The sequence below is a fragment of the Eumetopias jubatus genome, unplaced genomic scaffold, assembly GCF_037043125.1.
Source record: "Eumetopias jubatus isolate StellerSeaLion01/CBP00866 unplaced genomic scaffold, mEumJub1_p1.0 scaffold_17, whole genome shotgun sequence".
NCBI lineage: Eukaryota > Metazoa > Chordata > Mammalia > Carnivora > Otariidae > Eumetopias > Eumetopias jubatus.
In genome coordinates, this window is record NW_028274823.1 from 55720557 (window position 1) to 55740595 (window position 20039).

The 20039-nt window shown below is 37.6% G+C and overlaps 1 protein-coding gene across 7 annotated transcripts in view; it reads left to right on the forward strand.

The window, feature by feature from the left end:
• MICU1 (mitochondrial calcium uptake 1) overlaps positions 1-20039 on the forward strand; it is a 239994-nt gene that overhangs the window by 120518 nt on the left and 99437 nt on the right. For all 7 annotated transcript variants that reach the window (XM_028109624.2, XM_028109623.2, XM_028109625.2 and 4 more), the window contains one exon: positions 7559-7673. In XM_028109624.2, coding sequence (XP_027965425.1) covers positions 7559-7673 — 115 coding nt within the window. The remainder of the gene's footprint in view (positions 1-7558; positions 7674-20039) is intronic.

Sequence of the window (20039 nt, forward strand, 5' to 3'; positions counted from 1 at the left end):
GAGGAGCCTGTGTTTATCCATAAAGGAATGAATAATATGTGTGCATAATGATTATACACAAATTATAATATTTTCACTTTTAGGGGCGCTCATTTGTTAGGCATCTGTGTTTGGCTCAGGTCATGATCCCAGGGTCCTGGGATCGAGCCCCGCATCGGGCTCCCTGTTTTGCGGGGGGCCTGCTTCCCCCTCCCACTCCCCCTGCTTGTGTTCCCTCTCTCGCTGTGTCTCTCTCTGTCAAATAAATAAAATAAAATAAATTTTTAAAAAATCTAATAAATAATTTCACTTTTATTTTATTGATGACTAATAGACTTCTTTCTCTGCAATAAAAATGAATGAACTACTGAAAAATACAGTATGAATGATATTCTCCAACATTATGCTGAACTAAAGAAGCTGTATACATTTGTGATACCATTTATAAGAACTTCTAGAAGAGGCAAAACCAATCAGTGGTATAAAAATATGTTGGGAATTAAATGTGGAGGAGCATAAAAGGAACACTGGAAATGCTTCCAGTGGAAATGTTCGATATCTTGATGGGGATTTGGGTTACTCAGGTATATATTTATAAAACTCATTGTTTTGCATCATTAGATTTGTGCATTTTACCAAAAGTAGATTTTATTTAAAACAAAACAGATACTGAAGTCTAGTTGATGTGTTTGTTTTTTGCAGACATGATTAACAATTGTGAAACTACTCTCTGTATATTCTGAGCTTAAGTAAATATATTGAAGATAATGGGAACCAGGTTTCTCCCTGTTGGAGAAGGGAATAACAAGTATGTATGGGGTAAGACTACATTGTACCCCATAGTATTAGAGTGAAATTAGAGATACCAATATGAATTCATAGCTTATAATAGATAATGTAATCATGAGGAAGCATTAGCCTAATTTAAGTTGAGGGATATTCTTCAGTATAATTCTTCAGTATAATTGACTTTTCAAATCTTTCAAGATCAAAAAAGTGCAAAGAGATTTTAAAAAAGAAATGGCAGAGTAGTAACTTCAAAACTACATTTCTCCACTAAGACAGTTGGTAAGCTGGCAAAAACAATCAACTTTTTCAGATCTCTGGAATCTAATCAAAGACTTTAAACAACCAGGGGAATGCTTAAAGAAGAAAAAAGATGCTGAAATTTGGTAAGATAAAGTTGTGGCGTTACCTGATGACCATTTCCCCACTCTCCAGCGCATTGGAGCCATAAACCATTCCTGGTACAGCTTGCTTGTGCCAGAGTGAGCAGTGTAGACCTTGGAAAATACGGTTGTGGGCATTGACTTGTCTGGTCAATGAGGAATCAGCTTGCGGGCTTGCCTTTGTTTTGCGTACATTGGAACTTTCTAGAACTGGGGTGGCCTCCCAAGTGGCATTTGTCAAAAGCATTTAAAGTTAAATATACTAGCCACAGCAGCCCGAGACAAGCAGCAAACAAACCAAAAAGCCTGGGAATGAAGAGGCTGCAGCTGGAGATAGTGAGAGAATAAGGACTTTGAAGCGCTCCCCCATATACTGAGGAATCTGCAAGGCCTTGCATGTCCAGAGCTGAATGAATACTCAGAGGAAACCTTTGCAGACCCTAAGCCTTCACCTCTGGTTGCCTTTTAGTTTCTATGCAAGCGAGAAGTGAAGGCAGAGGCAGTCTATGCAAGCAAGAAATGAAGGCAAAGGCAGATTTTTAAACAGTGGCTAAGCATTGAGAGAATCCCCAACACAGAGCCAACCTGCAAAAACATGGAAAGTATACCACACACACATCTTTGGCTCCAGGAATTTAAGGAAATCTCTGTTAAATCACTAGCTGACCACTAAGATCATGGAACAGAGACTTAAGTGACCATGCTTGAGAAAGCATACAATATTTACAAAAAGAATTGAGAAAAGTCACTAAAGAAGTAACTACAACCCACACAAGCCGCAGCAACAAACCCTGAGAAGAGGCATGATCTGATTTCCAGAGTTACCACATTATAATATACAAAATGTCCAGTTTTCAACAACAAGTTTTGCTTTCAAAGAATAATGTATGGTCCATTTCACAGGAAAATAGAGAAATGGGAAAGCTCAGACATTACACTTACTACAGACTTTAAATCAATTGTCTTAAATATACTCAATGACCTAAAAGGAATCATAGGAAAAGAACTCAAAGGAAACAAGGAGAATGATATATGAACTGATAGAGAATATCAACAAAGAGAGAGAAATTTCAAAAACGTATCAAGTAGAAATTGTGAAACTGAAAAGTACAATAGCCAAAAGGAGAGTTTCACCAAGGAGGTCTAACGGCATATTTGAACAGTCAGTAAAAGAAGAATCCATGAGCTTGAAGTTAGGTCCATTAATACTATCCAGTGTGAGAAACAGAGAAAAAAGAATAAAGAGAAATGAACAGAGTTTAAGATATCTTTGTGATATCATTAAGTGTACCAACATATGTATGATACGAATTCCAGGAGGCAAGGAGAAAGAGAAGAGAGCAATATTTGAAGAAACAATGGCTGAGAACTCTATAAATTAACGAAATATGTGAATCTACACTAGGATAAATTCACAGATACCTACCATTAAATGCATTATAATCAAACTGTCAAAAACTAAGACAAAGAATCGTGAAAGTAAGTGTTGCTAGTAGACTTACCCTATTTTAAAAAATGCTAACAGGAGTCCTGAGATGCCTGGGTGGCTCAGTGAGTTAAGCATCTGCCTTCAACTCGGGTCATGATCCCGGGGTCCTGGGATCGTGTCTCGCATTGGGTTCCTTGCTCAGCAGGGAGCCTGATTCTCCCTTTGCCTGCTCTGCCTGCCGCTCCCCCTGCTTGTGCGTGCTCGCTCTCTCTCTGACAAATAAATAAAATCTTAAAAGGGGGCGGGGGGTAGTCCTTAAGGCTGAAATGAAAAGACACTAGATAGTAACTTGAAGCTATATGAACAAATGACACCAGTAAACATAACAACACAGGTAAATAAAAGCCAATTGTGATTGTATTTTGGGTTTCTAACTACCTTTTTTCCCCTGTGTGATTTAAAAGACAAATGCATAAAATAATTTTAAATCTGTGTTAATGGGAACACTGTATAAAGGTGTAATTTATGAAAATATTTAAAGAGAGCTCTAGAGGAGCAGAGTTTGTTTTAGTAGTATTGAAGCTAAGTTGGTATTAATTCAAACTAGATTGTTGTAAATTTAAGATTTTAATTGTAATCTACAGAATAACTGTTTGGTTCCATTTATATGAAATATCTGGGTGACTCCATAGAGACAGAAAGTAGATTAGGGGCTAGAAGAAGTGGGGCAGTGGAGTGTGAGTGTTTTATGGGGAAGGAGTTCTGGAACTAGATAGTGGTGATAGTCACATAACATTATGAATGCACCTACTACCATTGAGTTGTACACTTTAAAAAAATTTTTGTACATTTTACCACAATTTTAAAAAATTATAAAAATATAAACAGTATGGTATTGGCATAAAAAAGACATATATATCAATGGAATGGGATTGAGAGCCCAGAAATAAACCCACATATTTATAGTCAATTGATTTTCAACAAGGTGTGAAGACCATTCTGTGGTGAAAGAATGTCCACAAATAGTGTGGGGTCAACTGGATATTCACATGCAAAAGAATGAAGTTGGATCTCTACTTCACATTACACACAAAAATTAACTCAAAATGGATCAGTAACCTAAATGTAAAAGCTAAAACTACCAAAGTGTTAGAAGAAACATAGTAAATCTTCATAAACTTGGATTTGGTGTTGGAGTCTTAGATACGATATCAAAAGCACAAGCAAATTGAACTTCAATATTTAAGCCTTTCGTGCATCAAAGGACATTATCAAGGTAGTAAAAAGGCAATGAACAGAATGGACAAAACTTTTGCAAACCATACCTGTTACAGGTTTGTATACAGAATATATGAAGAACTAAAAAAAAAAGGCATATATAAAGAACTTTTACAACTCAATAACAAAAGGACAAGTAAATCAAACCACAATGAAATACCACTTCACACTCACTAGAATAGCAATATAGTGTTTTAAGATTTTTTTTTATTTATTAGAGAGCATGAGTGGGGTGGGGAAGGGGGAGGGAGAAGCAGACTCCCCACTGAGCAGGGAGCCCAATGCAGGGCTGATCCCAGGACCCTGAGATCAAGACCTGAGTCAAAGGCAGCCGTTTAATGAACTGAGCCACCCAGGAGCCCTGGCTATAATTTTTTTTTAAAAAGGAAATAAGTGTTGATGAAGGTGTAGAGAAATTAGAGCCTTTGTACTTTGGTAGTAGTAATGTAAAATGGTGCAGCCGCTCTGAGAAACATTTTGGCCATTCCTCAAAAACTTCAACATAGAGTTATGATGTGACCCAGCAGTTCTCCTCCTGGGCACAAAGCCCAAAGAATTGAAAGCAGATAGTCAAACAAATACTTGCACATGAATGTTCACAGTAGTACTGTTCTCAAGAGCCAAAAGCTCAAAACACCCCAAATATCCTTTAATGGATGCATGGACAAACAAATCATGGTATGTATCCAAGGAAATATTATTTGGTGATTAAAAGAAATGAAGTACTAAGTGGATGCTTCAACGTGGATGAACCTAGAAGACATGTGCATGAAGCAAAACCCAAAGGCCCACATATTGTATGGTTAAAATGGTGAATTTATATTACATAAATTTTTCTATGATCAAAAATAACAATAAACCTCCAAAGGAAAAAATAAAGAAGGGCAAAAAAAGCTGTTTTGGATTACAGAGGTTGAAGAGACATGAATTAATCCACTTATGATTGTGGATTCCAACTCGGGCTGGGGCGAAAATCGTTAGAAAGGAAATTTTTGTAATAGTTAACTACATTTAAAAGACTGGATTAGATAATAGTATGTATTAGTATTAAATATTCTGGTTTTATTAAATTTATACTGTGGTATGTAAGAGAATGTCTGTTCATAGGAAGTATATAGTAGAGTATTTAAATGTAAAGGGGCGTGTGTATTGAACTCTCAGAGGTATAAAAGAATATTTATATAAAATGATGAAACAGCTAAGGTAATAGGTAAACTATCGGTGAACGTGGGTAAAAAGTATAGGAGGAAAAAAGTATATGATAATTTCTTATATTGATCTTTCCACTTTTCTGAGTTTGAAATTATATCAAAATTAAAAGTTACCAACAGAATTAGATTTATCTTTTTGTCATCTTTGGAAGTGTAGCATAGTCCAGATGATTGTTAGAAAAAAAATACTGTTAGATACGCTTCTTTGTCTTAGCTGCCTCTTTTCACTCTGTCTTTAAGACTTTTGTGTGTTTCTCAACTTCTGGATCCCAATATTTATTTTATTTGCTTATGGCAGTCTCTCTGTATGATCATTATGTAATTAATGCAAAGCACTCAGCTTTTATACATATTTATTGTTCTAGCTAGTAATGTTATGCCTTTGGGAGCCTATTCTCATGTAATTTTTCTTATTCACATACTTTATTTTTGCAGTATCTTGGATAATGTAAAAAATGTAACCATTTATTTCCCTTTTTTGAGAAATTAAAATGTTAACTTTCCAGTGAAAGGCTTTGCTGCTCTAGTTCTCTTCCCATAGCCTTTTTTTTTTCTTTGAAATTTGTGTTCAGTCTCTTGGTAGAAGATCAAGTGTGATACAAGATCTAACCTTAATTTGAACCCATTGGACTGTGTGTGCATTTTTGTTGTCAGTTCCGAGAAGTAATCTCTAAATGCTGTCAAACAGAACCATGCTTTCTGTCCACCACAGATGAGTCAAAGAAGTCCTTTCCTAACTAGAACGTGCCATCAGAACCTCACTGCTTTGTTAGCATTCAACTATGGACTTTTTACCTGTTTATGCTTACCATTTCATATGAATAAACAAATACCCAATACAGGCTATTTTGGATAGGTTTATTAAGAAGACCATGATGACTCATTTGGTACTTGTATTTTCAGTTGGCTAACTAGTTTTCTTTCTTTTGTGATGTATGATGGGATCTTCACTAGACAGAGGTAACCTATTGAATAGTTGTGTACCTGGATGCTGGTGTGGTGGTGCTTGTTGGTTTAGTTTTCATGATACTCCTCTGAGGTTACGTTTGCAATGCTGCTTCTTATTTTGTGCTTGCATGACATTATTACTTTGATTGCTCTTTGTTGGTTTGGGTTCTTAAAACCTCCTATTTCTACTTTTGGTACCCAGAATAATTCCTTGACTATTTTTAGTTGGTGCGGAACTTACGGAAATTAGTTCCAAGTCTAACTCTTTGGTGGATCCTTTTCAGTTTTTGAAAATATCTTCAGTGTCACCACTAAGTTTATCATTTGGCTAGAAATTAAGAAAACAGGTAGCTTTGCTTAAACACACAGGAGGACACCGCTTGCCAGACAGGCCATTACCAAGGCTAAGAATCAACTCTTTGTGAGTTTTATAGATTAAACAAAAATTAATATATACTTAGAATAAAATGTAAGTTTTAGGAGAGTTTCATGAAATAGCTGAAACTTAGGAACCTCTGGCAAGGTATCAATAAATACAACTAAATTAAATCATGCCTAAATATTAGTGTGCATGCCTTGATTTACCATTATCTTTCAGAGGCGCTGTTTGCTCTGCAAACTGTCCTTCATTCCAAACCCAAGATTCTTGGGGATCATAAGGTAAAAATTAAAATTAGTATTTCAGAATTTATTTTTCTGAGCATTTGTGTGGTCCTTGAAAATAGTTGCTTACCTCTTCATTTCTGATCACGAGCAGTATAGTTTTTCTTAGGCAATTAACTGACTTCTTTTGGGCAAGTTGTACAGATTTCATTTTGTTTTTTTTTTGTTTGTTTGTTTGTTTCTTTTGTTTGTTTGTTTCTACTTTATATGCCTCTATAGAAAAAGGTGGATTGTTTTTATTTTTTTATTTTTTTTAAGTTTTTATTTTAATCCCAGTATAGTTAACATAGTGTGTTATATTAGTTTCAGGTGTAAAAGATAGTCATTCCAACAATTCAGGTAGATTGTTTTTATTTTTTTTATTTTTTTTTAAAGATTTTATTTATTTATTTGAGAGAGAGAGAACGAGACATAGAGAGCGTGAGAGGGAAGAGGGTCAGAGGGAGAAGCAGACTCCCTGCTGAGCAGGGAGCCCGATGTGGGACTCGATCCCGGGACTCCAGGATCATGACCTGAGCCGAAGGCAGTCGCCTAACCAACTGAGCCACCCAGGTGCCCCGAGGTAGATTGTTTTTAAATCCAAGAAACAAAACCAGTCCGAAGTGGACCAGTATATGTCAAATAGCAGGAGTTCATAAAATTGAAATTGTTTTCTAGTGTTCATATTAAGCCAGTTTTGAAACAAGCAAAATCATCTTTTGTCTTATAATTTTAATCATCTTGGAAACTGTAAAGGATCCATTAATTTGGAATGGCCATCAGAGAATTGCTTATGATAAGTAGCATAAAACTATCACATAAATGGTGATTCATCTCTAATCTCTGTTCTCATTCTGCTATGTCTTCTTTTTATCTCTTTGTGGGACCCATGTATTTAATAGAAAATTGCCCAGGAACGAGAAAAATTTGCTGATGAAGGCAGTATATTTTACACCCTTGGAGAATGTGGACTCATATCCTTTTCGGACTACATTTTCCTTACAACTGTTCTTTCTAGTAAGTATAAACTTTTCTTTTTAATTGTTTATAGGTAGCATACAGGACTATGAAAAAAGTTGATTGGAGGGGGAAATAAGACGTTTGTAGAGTTAATGAATTATAAGTTACATATAATTTCATTTGTTTGAATTCTGTGTAACATGTATATAGAACCACCTGAGAAAGAGGAAGAAAAATAAAGTATCAAGGTAAAGTTAAGAAAAAAAAAAAAACTGTGAAGTTAAATCTTTCTTTGTTTGAAGCCTTTGTATTCTGTGAAAATAGATTGTACATTGTATAGACTTTATTAATGTTTCTACTTCCCCATTAAAATACATATTGATCTATCATTTCTCCACTAAAGAAGAAAATTGGCTCAGTTTTTCTAATTGTGTTGAATATTCACTTTTGAATCTTAGAGCATTACTCCTTAAAGCACAAAATTCAATTTGACTCATTTAGAGCACTGATGAATTGCTGATTTTTTAAAGCTAAACCATTTGGTTGATAAGTATGCTACTCTATGGGGCGCCTGTGTGGCTCAGTCGTTAAGCATCTGCCTTCGGCTCAGGTCATGATCCCAGGGTGCTGGGATCGAGCCCCGCATCAGGCGCCCTGCTCTGCGGGAAGCCTGCTTCTCCCTCTCCCACTCCCCCTGCTTGTGTACCCTCTCTCACTGTCTCTCTCTCTCTCTCTGTCAAATAAATAAATAAAATCTTTTTAAAAAAAAAAAGTATGCTATTCTACATGGCTTTTTTTCTAACCATTCAGAAAAACAAACCAAAAAAATGTATGTTTCTAGCTCTCTGTTATACTTTATTAAAATCTACCTAACTTGGGGCACCTGGGTGCCTCAGTCAGTTAAATCTCTGCCTTCTGCTCAGGTCATGCTCCCAGGGTCCTGGGATCAAGCCCCGAGTTGGGCTCCCTGCTCTTTGGGGAGCCTGCTTCTTCCTCTGCCTCTGCCTCTGCCTGCCACTCCCCCTGCTTGTGCACGTGCTCTCTCTCTCTCCATCCCTCTCTGTCAAATAAATAAATAAAATAAAATAAAATAAATCTACCTAAATTGAACCAAAGAGATCTGATTTGTATGTTTCAAAGAAGTGATTCTGAAGTTTTTTCCATGTGTGACATATCAGACAAAAGTAACTGCCTCTTCCCTTCTGTAGACTAGTCATCTATAAAGATAAAACTTTAAGGTAGTTTTTAATAAATGACATACACAATACACAGTTCCTGCCATAGCTCTGACCACTCTTACCCTACTTCCCTCCGTTGACAGAAAAATGAAGAAATATAGGCTAATATGCCTTACCACAGCTGTCTTTGGGATACCAATGTGTCTGAATAAATTCATGTGGTGGACCAGTGCTCTAACAATGTAGATATATATCGATTTGCTGTGAAGATCCAAAATAGTGAACTAAAATAAAAGAACATTTCTGATCTTGAGTACTGTTAAAGCTAGTTGTTATTTTGGTAGGGTATCGTTTTCCAAAATAGACTTCAGTTCAAATCCTGGCCCCACCACTTCTTAGCTTTGTGATTAGGGGCAAGTCAGTGAACTTGTTTATCTGTTTTGTTTGCAAAATGAAGGTGGCAATAATACCAAACCCAAATTACTTATTTGAGGATTATGAGATCATGAATATAAAGTTCCTAGTTCAGTGCCTAGTATTTAGTAGGTATATAATCTGCCTGGGTTTTTATTCTTGATATCCTATCACAAAATGCCAGTTCATATCTGATTTTAAAAGATCCATAAACCTGGTCATTAAGAAAACCCCAGCAGAATTGGTAGGAGTTTTTAAGCCTTTTTTGTGACTTTGAATAGAATTTGCATTCAATAGGCATGATGTGTTAGAAAGAGTACTGCATTAAATGAAGAGACCAACTTGGAGAACTGTACTGATATACACTGTATACAATGGCAGTAGTCCCTGTAAATGTTTATTGAGCTGAAATGAGATTTTAATTTGTATCCACTACTCAGTCCTGTTACCTTCATTATCTTTCAAAGTGTCAGAAGGATCACAGAGCAGAACTTTCAGATTACCGACTGTGTAACTCCTTTAATTGAACCATGTTAGAACCGGTAAAATCACACTGACCCTTAATTTCTGGAAACCACTCCATGAGCTCTACTGGTCTAGACACCTTTACTTGTTGGTGGTCAGCTCCTAGCTTAAACATGGTGGGTGATTTACAAAAAGTGCTTAGTATTACAATGTCACATACAGTTGACCCTTGAACAACGCTGGGGTCAAGGGTGCTGACACTTCTCCCTCCCCCCACAGTTGAAAATCTATATATAACTTTCGATTCCCAAAACTAACTACTAATAGCCTACAGTTGACTGGAAACCTTACTGATAACATAAATTCAATTAGCACATATTTTGTATGCTACATGTATTATATACTGTATTCTTAAAGTAAGCTAGAAAAGAAAATGTTATTAATAAGAAAGAATCATAAGAAAGAGAAAATACATTTATAGTACTGTACTGTATCAAAAAAAATTCACATATAAGTGGACCCCCCCACAGTTCATATGTGTTCTAATGGAAGTTATTAGCACTGCACTGTGGCCTCATAACATGAAAATAATTCTAGATAGCTTAAGGAAGCAGTAATAAAACAATTATAAAAGTTGATTATTAAGCATCTTCCTTATTAGTTACTATTAATCTTCAAAAAGCCACCAGAAAAATCAAAAGCAAAAAATGCTATGGTATGTTCAGTACCTAGGAAAAGACCTAATGAGAGTCAGGCATAATTCAGTGTATTCTGATTTTGATTCCCTCTTTAGATTTTGAGGAATCAGCGGAGTAATTGAATTCAGTGATTTTCACTATAGCAGGATTTCATATACTGAGAAGTAAACCACATTCTCATTGTGACGCTTATTTCTCACAAACCTTTTGAGAAATTACAACAGCATTCAAGTGAATGTTTATATTTTATTTCTCTTGCCATTCTAAACTCAGGAGCCAGTCACCAAGTATGTGACTTGGAGATAATGGTGCTGATCAGTGCCATTCTATCTGATGAAAATGTTAACAGAAGTTATAGATGAAAATGTTTTTCAGCCTGAGTGATCTGTTGAAAAATTCGGGCAAGGCAGCATACTGAGATCTGTCAACAGATTTAAGGCAGTTAAAAATCTTTTTTATTGGAGGGCGCCTGGGTGGCTCAGTTGGTTGGGCGACTGCCTTCGGCTCAGGTCACAATCCCGGAGTCCTGGGATCAAGCCCCGCATCGGGCTCCCTGCTCTGCAGGAAGCCTGCTTCTCCCTCTGACCCACTCCCCTCTCATGCTATTTCTCTCTCTCTTGTTCTCTGATAAATAAACAAAATCTTTAAAAAACAACAACAACAACAAAAACAAATCTTTTTTATTGGGACATTGGAGTTGGGGAAGTTACAGAAAAAATTTGGTTTAGCTATTAATCTGCATAAGCTTTTTATGTCTAGGATTATCTACCATTGCTAAGTGGACATTATGAGGAGTAAGACAGAGCAGATGAAAGGATGATCTTACTCTATGTTATTTCTCTGCCTGTAAGAGATGCTTAGAATTTTAGAGATACTCATTTGCATGTTCTAAAGCCAAAAGTATCTCATTGTGTTGATTACCAGTAACTTCTTTCTCTGACATTACCTGTTCTTAAGGTTAATGTGTTGATTTTATAATAATGCAGCTTTTTCAAAACAATAAATTAATGCTTTTAAATGTATCAAATATTTATGATACTGAATTCATTTTCAGCCAGTTGTTTCTGAGAACACTATGCCATTTCAGTAACCCTGGTGTTAGAGAAAGTTAAAGCATTTTCATCTTTGTATCAACAACCACATAAGAATTGTAGCTCAGATGAGCAAGAAATAAGTGGTGTTTGTGTTTAACTCTCTTAGTTCTGCTTATGACTATATGAGAAGATTAAAATGTTTTCTTTATCTGCAAAAGGAAGTTAGTATTTTGGGAATTTTGAGATTTCTTCTGAGGGTTCACAAGGCTAAGAGGAGAACAGAGACTAAAGAAGCAAATTATGGCTTAAAACAAAAATAAGACTGAAACGTATTTTGACTATCTTGAAGATTTCATAATTTTACACTTTACAAATAAGAAACTCGTTCTTATTTGCCTTTTCATACTTGTGTTTTATTTGAATTGATCCATTTTCACTTTTTGAAAATTCTAATAGAATTCTAATACTGACTTAAAATGTTACAGAAATCTGGTTAAGGGCATGTGATGTTTGTAGCTCTCCTCTCCAGCAATAACAGTGAAGCTAAGACTGTGTTCTAAAGAAGAGGGTCTGAATGAGATCGTCAGGAGTGTTTTTGTGTGCTCAGTAGGCTGATGCTACTACCACCATAATGATGTCTGCGTACACTTTGTCCTCTCTTGAATGGCTTATGCTTGCTTTGTGCTGCTTTTCCAGGGAGTCAGTTCTTTGTGATACCTAAGATTCAGGTAGGGACTCCAGAAGAGAGAGAAGAGAGGAAGTCTCTCCTCGTTCTACTTCTCTGCTCCTTAGGCCCGTGGGAACAAAACCTAATAGGGGAAGCATTTGGTAAACCCAAAGGCTTCCCTCTTTCTTAGGCTGCATTTATCAATGCAATAAAAGTTCATGGAATAAGAAAAATAAAACTACAAAATAGGCTAAATTCTCTTTCAAGAAAGTGCCCTCATGTATAAAATTATTTCTTTTTCCCCCTTCATTCTTCAGATCAAAACTACCTTTCTCTTAGCATACCTCAATTAGGATTTTGTGTTTTTTAAAACAAGCATTAGAATTAAAAAAAATTTTTTTGCATTGAAATGTGAATCATTACAACTCCAGAGATATTTGCAGGAAAATGTTTATTATTCAAAAGAATCTCTAATTAATGAAAGTTTAGACAATGGATGTGGTATCACTAAGTAATATCTTGAAGTAGGAACTTCATGTGGTTTTATATCCCCAAAGTACCTAACACTGTATCTTACTAATACTATTCATTCTAAAAATATCTGAATGAAAGGATATTTGGGATGTGGCTTTTCTGAGTCCCTTTAAGAAGAATGGCAACCCAGCCACCCATCCATCTCCATACCCTTGATTACAGTGTAAAATGGACCTCGGTTTACCTTTCTTTTTTCCCTAGAACAGATTACAGAAAGTTTTCCAGATTTCATCCTCTTATAATTCTTCTATCCTATCTTCCTCAAGATCCCAGGAACCTGGGATCATGACCTGAGCCGAAGGCAGATGCTTAATGACTGAGCCACCCAGGCGCCCCTGAATACTTAACTTTAGTATACATATTGATGTATACTAGTAATCCTGCCTAGTATTTAAAGCTGTTTTAAAATGATAGCTATTCTCTATGAATATATACATGATGAAATCTAGAAAATTAATTAGAATACTAAAATTTTCTATTTGGACACTAAACTGAAGAAAAAGTAACTTTTGGGTGAATGCCAAGCCAAATCACAGGTAAAGAAGGTCCTTCAAATTAGCATGAATTAAGTATCAAATATCCAGTCTCTTCATTAAAGCAGCTAATTCTGAGCATCTACGCAATAACTTGTATCTTGGCATAAGCCATCACTTTGGCTATTATTGAGCGTATGGAGTGGACTAAAACCACATAGAATGAAATGGAAGTCAAGCAGATCATTTTTTTAGAGATTTTATTTTTAAGTAATCTCTACACCCAACATGGGGCTTGAACTTACAACCCTGAGATTAAGAGTCGCATGCTTTATGGACTGAGCCAGCCAGGCACCCCTATAGATGATTATTTTTTAAGATCTTTCAAGACAGAAGTGGGGATCTGTCTCCTAGCATATGTAATTTGGGCATAAAAATAGTAACATGCATTTGAAGAAAATACATTCCTAAAGTAGAGCGTGACCTTAACCAAGGGTAAAGCACTGGCATGCCTTTCAGAATCTTGCTCCCAGGAACTCTTGGGGAATCCAAGCCTTTTGACATCTCTGGCATTGAATACTGTCTGTAACACAACTGTCAAATAACAGTGTAAGGAAGAGCAATTTAAATGAAAGACTGTTTCTGGCAGCTCTCAGAAGGTCATCCAGTAACTGAGGCTGAGATACAGTTCAAAGACAGGTTATGTACTATGTACTAGAAACATAGCTATTTCTTCTCTTCAGATGTGAAATTATAAATCTTCTTTTTTGGGAATTGGGGCTGAAATGTATTTTCTAGGAAAATGTAAATGGTAGAAAAGCAGTAATTAGAAGGAATAAGTCTGTACAGCTGAAGCCTTGCTGAAGGAATTCAGATAATTTTCACAATCTTAGGAATATTTTGAACTCAGGTTCTTGACATGTAGTGTTCTGTATTCTTTAAAAAAAAAAAAACCTTGCCAATTGATGTTAAATAACTAAATCCCATGGAGATGCAATAAAGAATAAAGAGTTCTCTTGGTAGCCATTGCAGAGTCTATATGTAATGATGGTAGGCTCATGTAGCTTCTTTCATTGTTTTAGGAGTTCCAAATAAAAGCCAGACTAAGTAAATGTGAATTTTAAGTGTGTTTTAAGAATATACATTACCTCTCTAAATGTTTTTTTCATTATGGTCAGAATTTATTCGGCACCGGTGTGGCTCAGTCAGTTAAGTATCTGACTCTTGATCTCAGCTCAGGTCTTGATCTCAGTGTCATGAGTTCAAGCCCCGTGTTTGGGAGCCTACTTAAAAAAAAAAAAAATTTTATTAGAGTGAAAACATGGGTCTTCTAATCAGATCCTCCCAGTAAGTGCTGCTAGGAATAACAACTTAACTCCTGCCCCCTACCCCTGGAGTCATGGTGTCCTGGCTATCCTGTGACTGACTATAGACCAGTAATCACAGATGTTATGGGTTTTTCTAGGAGCTATACAAGGTTTAGCATCATGGCTGTACCTTGCATCTTGGGCAGCTTTATCCTCTATCTGCCGTACAGTTAGACTAGCTTAGACTTGGGCTTAGTCCTCAAAACTACATGAGGTGATTTAATATAAAAAAAAAAATTAATATAAAAAAACTACATGAGGTGAATGAAATTTTTTCTAAATTGAGACCACTCTCAAAGGTGAAGTCCTTTAGACCTCTGAGAAACTGGGGTAAAGATTAGGGTTCATTACCTCTTTTGGGGGGAAATTAGTTGTTCCTCCTCTCATTTGACTACCAAATTCATAGTGTACTCAAAACCATTTGTGCATCAGAATTTGGAATGGTTTTGGGTAACTATGAATTTGGTTGTCAAATGAGAGGAGTTGCTTCAGTTTCACCCCACCCAGAGACCTGCAAAACTGAGACATACAGAGTTAGCTAGGAACAAGGAAGAAAGGCAGGGAGACGACTATCAGCCATAGTGTGGGAATGACTGGGATTCCCGGTGATGCGCTCTATGGAAGACGCCAGCAGCTTTTGCCACTGAAGATCCTGATGGCCAGCACAGCTACCACATACTTCTGTAGATTTCACTGGTTTTCTCCCCAAAATATTCATATTCACTGATGCCAGACACCCTCTCTCTCCCATTCTCCACTGGAGCCTGGGACCTGCACCAGCAGCCAGGCCAAGCCTCTGAGGCTGCACAAATGCAAGACTCCAGCCTAGACCCCTACAGCCGATCTCCACCACTGTGTATGCACTCAGAGCTGACCCCTCCAGCCATGCTCTTGCATACTGCTGATCTCATGCCCTTCACTGGCCTGCATTGTGGTGTTTGAACCTGTGGCAAGATCCTGTAGCCATGGAAGTACATGCCAGAAGCCAAGGTTCCCACAGCTGTTTGTGGGCCCAGATCTGGCCCCATCTCCTGTTACTGGCCTATACCACTGGGCTCACCTGCAACCAGTCCCTCCACCTGTGTACCCGTATGCCCGTGGGCTGACTCAGGACATTCACCTTTACTGCTATGCACCCATGACAAGACCCAACAGCCACAGTAGTGCAGGCTGATGGCCAGGGCTACCGCAGCTGCCAGTGTGCCCACACCCACTGTGTGTGTGTTTGCAGCTGGCCCCTACAGCTGAGTATGTGCACACTACTGGCCCCAGCTACTACCACTGTCTGCCCTGGTTCCTACACACTCAACCTGGAGGTTCTGCCCAAGGATGCCAACCACCAGTGTAGCCTCTGCAAATCACCTGTAGTTCTTGCAAAGGACTACACAATTATCAGTACAATAGACCCCAGCATCCTGAGCTGATGAGTCACCACCACGTCTGGACCCAGAGCCACCACACAGCCCTGCACTTGGCACCCTTCACCACCAGACCCAGGGCTGTAGCACATGCCTGTGTGCCTCACCCTCAGTAAAGGCCTTCCTTCACACAAGGCAGTCCATGAAGTAGAAAAGATAACCACTTCTTCAAATGCACAGACACCTACACAAGGCTGCAGGGATCGTGAGGAAGCATGGAATCATGACTTCACCAAAGAAAAATTCTAGTAACAGACCACAAAGAAATGAAGATACAAGAATTACCTAACAAAGGTCCACAATAGCCAAACTGGAAAGAGCCAAGATGTCCATCGACAGATGAATGGATCAAGAAGATGTGGTATATATACACAATGGAATATTAGGCAGCCATCAAAAGGAATGAGATCTTGCCATTTGCAACGACGTGGATGGAACTGGAGGGTGTTATGCTGAGTGAAATAAGTCAATCAGAGAAAGACGTGTATCATATGACCTCACTGATATGAGGAATTCTTAATCTCAGGAAACAAACTGAGTGTTACTGGAGTGGTTGGGGGTGGGAGGGATGGGGTGGCTGGGTGATAGACATTGGGGAGGGTATGTGCTATGGTGAGCACTGTGAATTGTGCAAGACTGTTGAATCACAGATCTGTACTTCTGAAACAACGCAACATATTTTAAGAAAAAAGAAAAAGAAAAAGATAACAGGAGAGGAAGAATGAAGGGGAGTAAGTCAGAGGGGGAGAGGAACCATGAGAGATGATGGACTCTGAAAAACAAACTGAGGTTTCTAGAGGGGAGGAGGGTAGGGGGATGGGTTAGCCTGGTGATGGGTATTAAAGAGGGCACATTCTGCATGGAGCACTGGGTGTTATGAACAAACAATGAATCATGGAACACTACATCAAAAACTAATGATGTAATATATGGTGATTAACATAACAATAAAAAATTAAAAAAAAAGAATTACCTAACAAAGAATTCAAAATAATTGATATTGTTCTAAATATATTCAGAGAGCTACAAGAGAACACAGATAAATAACAAAATCAGAAAAACAATAGAAGAACAAAATGAGTTCAGCGAGATATAAAACATAAAGAACCAAACAAATTTTGGAGCTTACGAGTATAACGACTGAACTGAAGAATTTGATAGCTCCAGAAGACTGGACCAAGCAGAAGAATCAGTGAGGTCAAAGACCTCATTTGCAAGTATCCAGCAGAGAAACAAAAAGAATAAGAATGAAAAGAAATGAAGAAAACCTGCTGGACTTATGGGACACTATTAAGAGAAATAGTTTACACATCACTGGAGTCCCAAAAAGAGAAGAGAGGGAGAAAGGGGTAGAAAGCTTAAAGAAATAATGACTGAGACCTTCCCAAACCTGGGGAGCGATTTGGACATTCAGGTTCATGAAGCTAATAGGTCACCACAAAATTTCAATCCAAAATGATTATAATGAAACAGACTAAAATCAAAGACAAAGACAGAATTTTAAAGTAGCAAGAGAATACAAATTTCTCATATAAATTTCCAATAAGGCTATCAGCTGAATTCTCAGCAGAAACCTTGCAGGCCAGGAGAGAATGGAGAATATATTCAGATTACTGAAAGAGAAAACCTGCCAACCAAGAATACTTTAACCCACAAATTTGTCCTCTCAGACTATGGACTCTGAAAAACAAACTGAGGGTTCTAGAGGGGAGGGGGGTGGGAGGATGGGTTAGCCTGGTGATGGGTATTAAAGAGGGCACGTTCTGCCTGGAGCACTGGGTGTTATGCACAAACAATGAATCATGGAACACTACATCAAAAACTAATGATGTAATGTATGGTGATTAACATAACATAATAAAAAAAAATTGTCCTCTCAAAATGAAGGTGAGATAAGTATGTTCCCTAACAAACGAAAGCTGAGAGACTTCGTTGCTACTAGACCTGCCATAAAAAAATGTTGAAAGTTCTTCATGCTTAAGTGAAATGACACTTAACTAGTAACATGAAAATATAGAAAACACTGGTTAGGTAAGTACATAGTTAGATTCAGAGTACTCTAATACTATAATATGGTGGTGTGTTAACCACTAGAGTTAAACTCTAGTATAGAAGTTAAAGGACATAAGTATTAAAATGAGCTATACCTACATTAATAATGCATACACAGTATAAAAAATGTATATTGTGACATCAAAAACAAAGTGTTGGGAGGGAGGAGTAGAAATTTTGTATGCAATCGAATTTATCATTTTAAAATAGACATATCTGGAAGATGTTTTAAGTAAGCCTCATGGTAACCACAAAATAAAAAGCTATCGTAGAAACATACAAGATAAAAGGAAACTAAAGAAAATCATAAATTCACCAAGCAATACAGCAAGAAAAGAAAAAGAACTACAAAAAATCCAGAAAACTATAAGATAGCAACTCTTAAGTACTTACCAATCAATAATTACTTTAAATGAAGTGCATTAAGTTCTCCAAACAAAGGGCAGAGAGTTGCTGAATTCATAGAAAACGAGACCCAACTATATATGCCTACAAGAGACTCACTTTAGCTAAAGGGAATACATAAGTTCGAAGTGCAAGTACACAGAAAGATTCTACACAAAACGAAACCAAAAGGGAGCAGGGATAGCTATACTTGTATCAGACAAAATAGACTTTGTCAAAAACAAAAAAGACAGAGTCATCATGTAATGATAAAGGGTTAATTCATCAAGAGGATATAACAGTTTTATTTTTTTTTAAGATTTTGTTTATTTATTAGAGAGAATGAGATAGAGCACATGAGAGGGGGGAGGATCAGAGGGAGAAGCAGACGCCCCGCCGAGCAGGGAGCCCGCTGCCGGACTCCATCCCGGGACTCCAGGATCACGACCTGAGCCGAAGGCAGTCGCCCAACCAACTGAGCCACCCAGGCGCCCAGATATAACAGTTTTAAATACACATGCATCCAACTTTGGAACACTTAAGTATATTAAGCAAATACAGATCTGAAGGGAGTAAGCGACAATAAATTAAATATTAGGGGACTTCAATATTCCATTTTCAACAATTTCTTATCTTTATTATTTTTTTATATATTTCTTATAAATAACATGGTTTGATCCAATCTGGGAGCATTTTGCCTTTTAGTAGAGGAATTTAGTTCGTTTAACTTCGTTGTGGTTTATTTGGTCTTCCTTCACCTCATGTTTCTATGCTTCCTTGCTATTTTTTTCTTTTAAACTTTTGTTCTAGGCATTGCAGTTCTCATGGAGCTTTTATAGCAGTTTGTATTTTATTTTATTTTATTTTAAAGATTTTATTTATTTATTTGACAGAGACACAGTGAGAGCAGGAACACAAGCAGGGGGAGTGGGAGAGGGAGAAGCAGGTCTCCTGCTGAGCAGGGAGCCTGATGTGGGACTCGATCCCATGACTCTGGGATCATGACCTGAGCCGAAGGCAGACGCTTAACTACTGAGCCACCTAGGCACCCAGCAGTTGGTATTTTAGAAGGCCTCTTTCTCCTTTTTGTTTCTTTTAGTCTTGGGTGGTGTTTTGGTTACCCCCTGAGGTATTTACCTTTTAAAGACATGCTAAGATTTACATCTTCAAGGGACCTAGAAAGAAACTGTTAGGCGTGTTGGTGCCTTTTGGCTGGTTTTGGCAGTCCCAATTAAAATGTAGTAGCACTACCCTGTGATTCGAGGGGGCAAACTAGAAATAATTCTCTGGACTCAGGTTCAAATGGGACCTCTTTTAAGGGTTGGAAATGAAGGAGGGGGTCATTTGGGTTACTGTGGTCCTGGAAATGATAAACCCACTGGACCATGCCAATTTTGCACAGCAGGACATGGGCTTTATCTTAATGTTTTCTATTCATTGTGATCCTTAGCATTGATCACTGTGATGGAAGGATGGGCACGGAGAGCCAGGCAATAAATGAGGAGAGGGAGGGCCCTGGTATGAGTATCAGTGGTTCTAGGGGACTTGTCCTTCCCCTTTCCTTCTCCCTCCCCGCTGGAAGCCTCAGTAACCCAGTCATCTATTCCCCTGGTGGCAAGGATGCCTCCTGAGAAGTGTTTCTCACTTCTGCCCTGTTCAGGGAAAAACTGATGGGGCTCAGGATCTGTAATATCTTGGAGAAAACAAGCATATAGCCCAGATAGATCTTCAGGACAGTT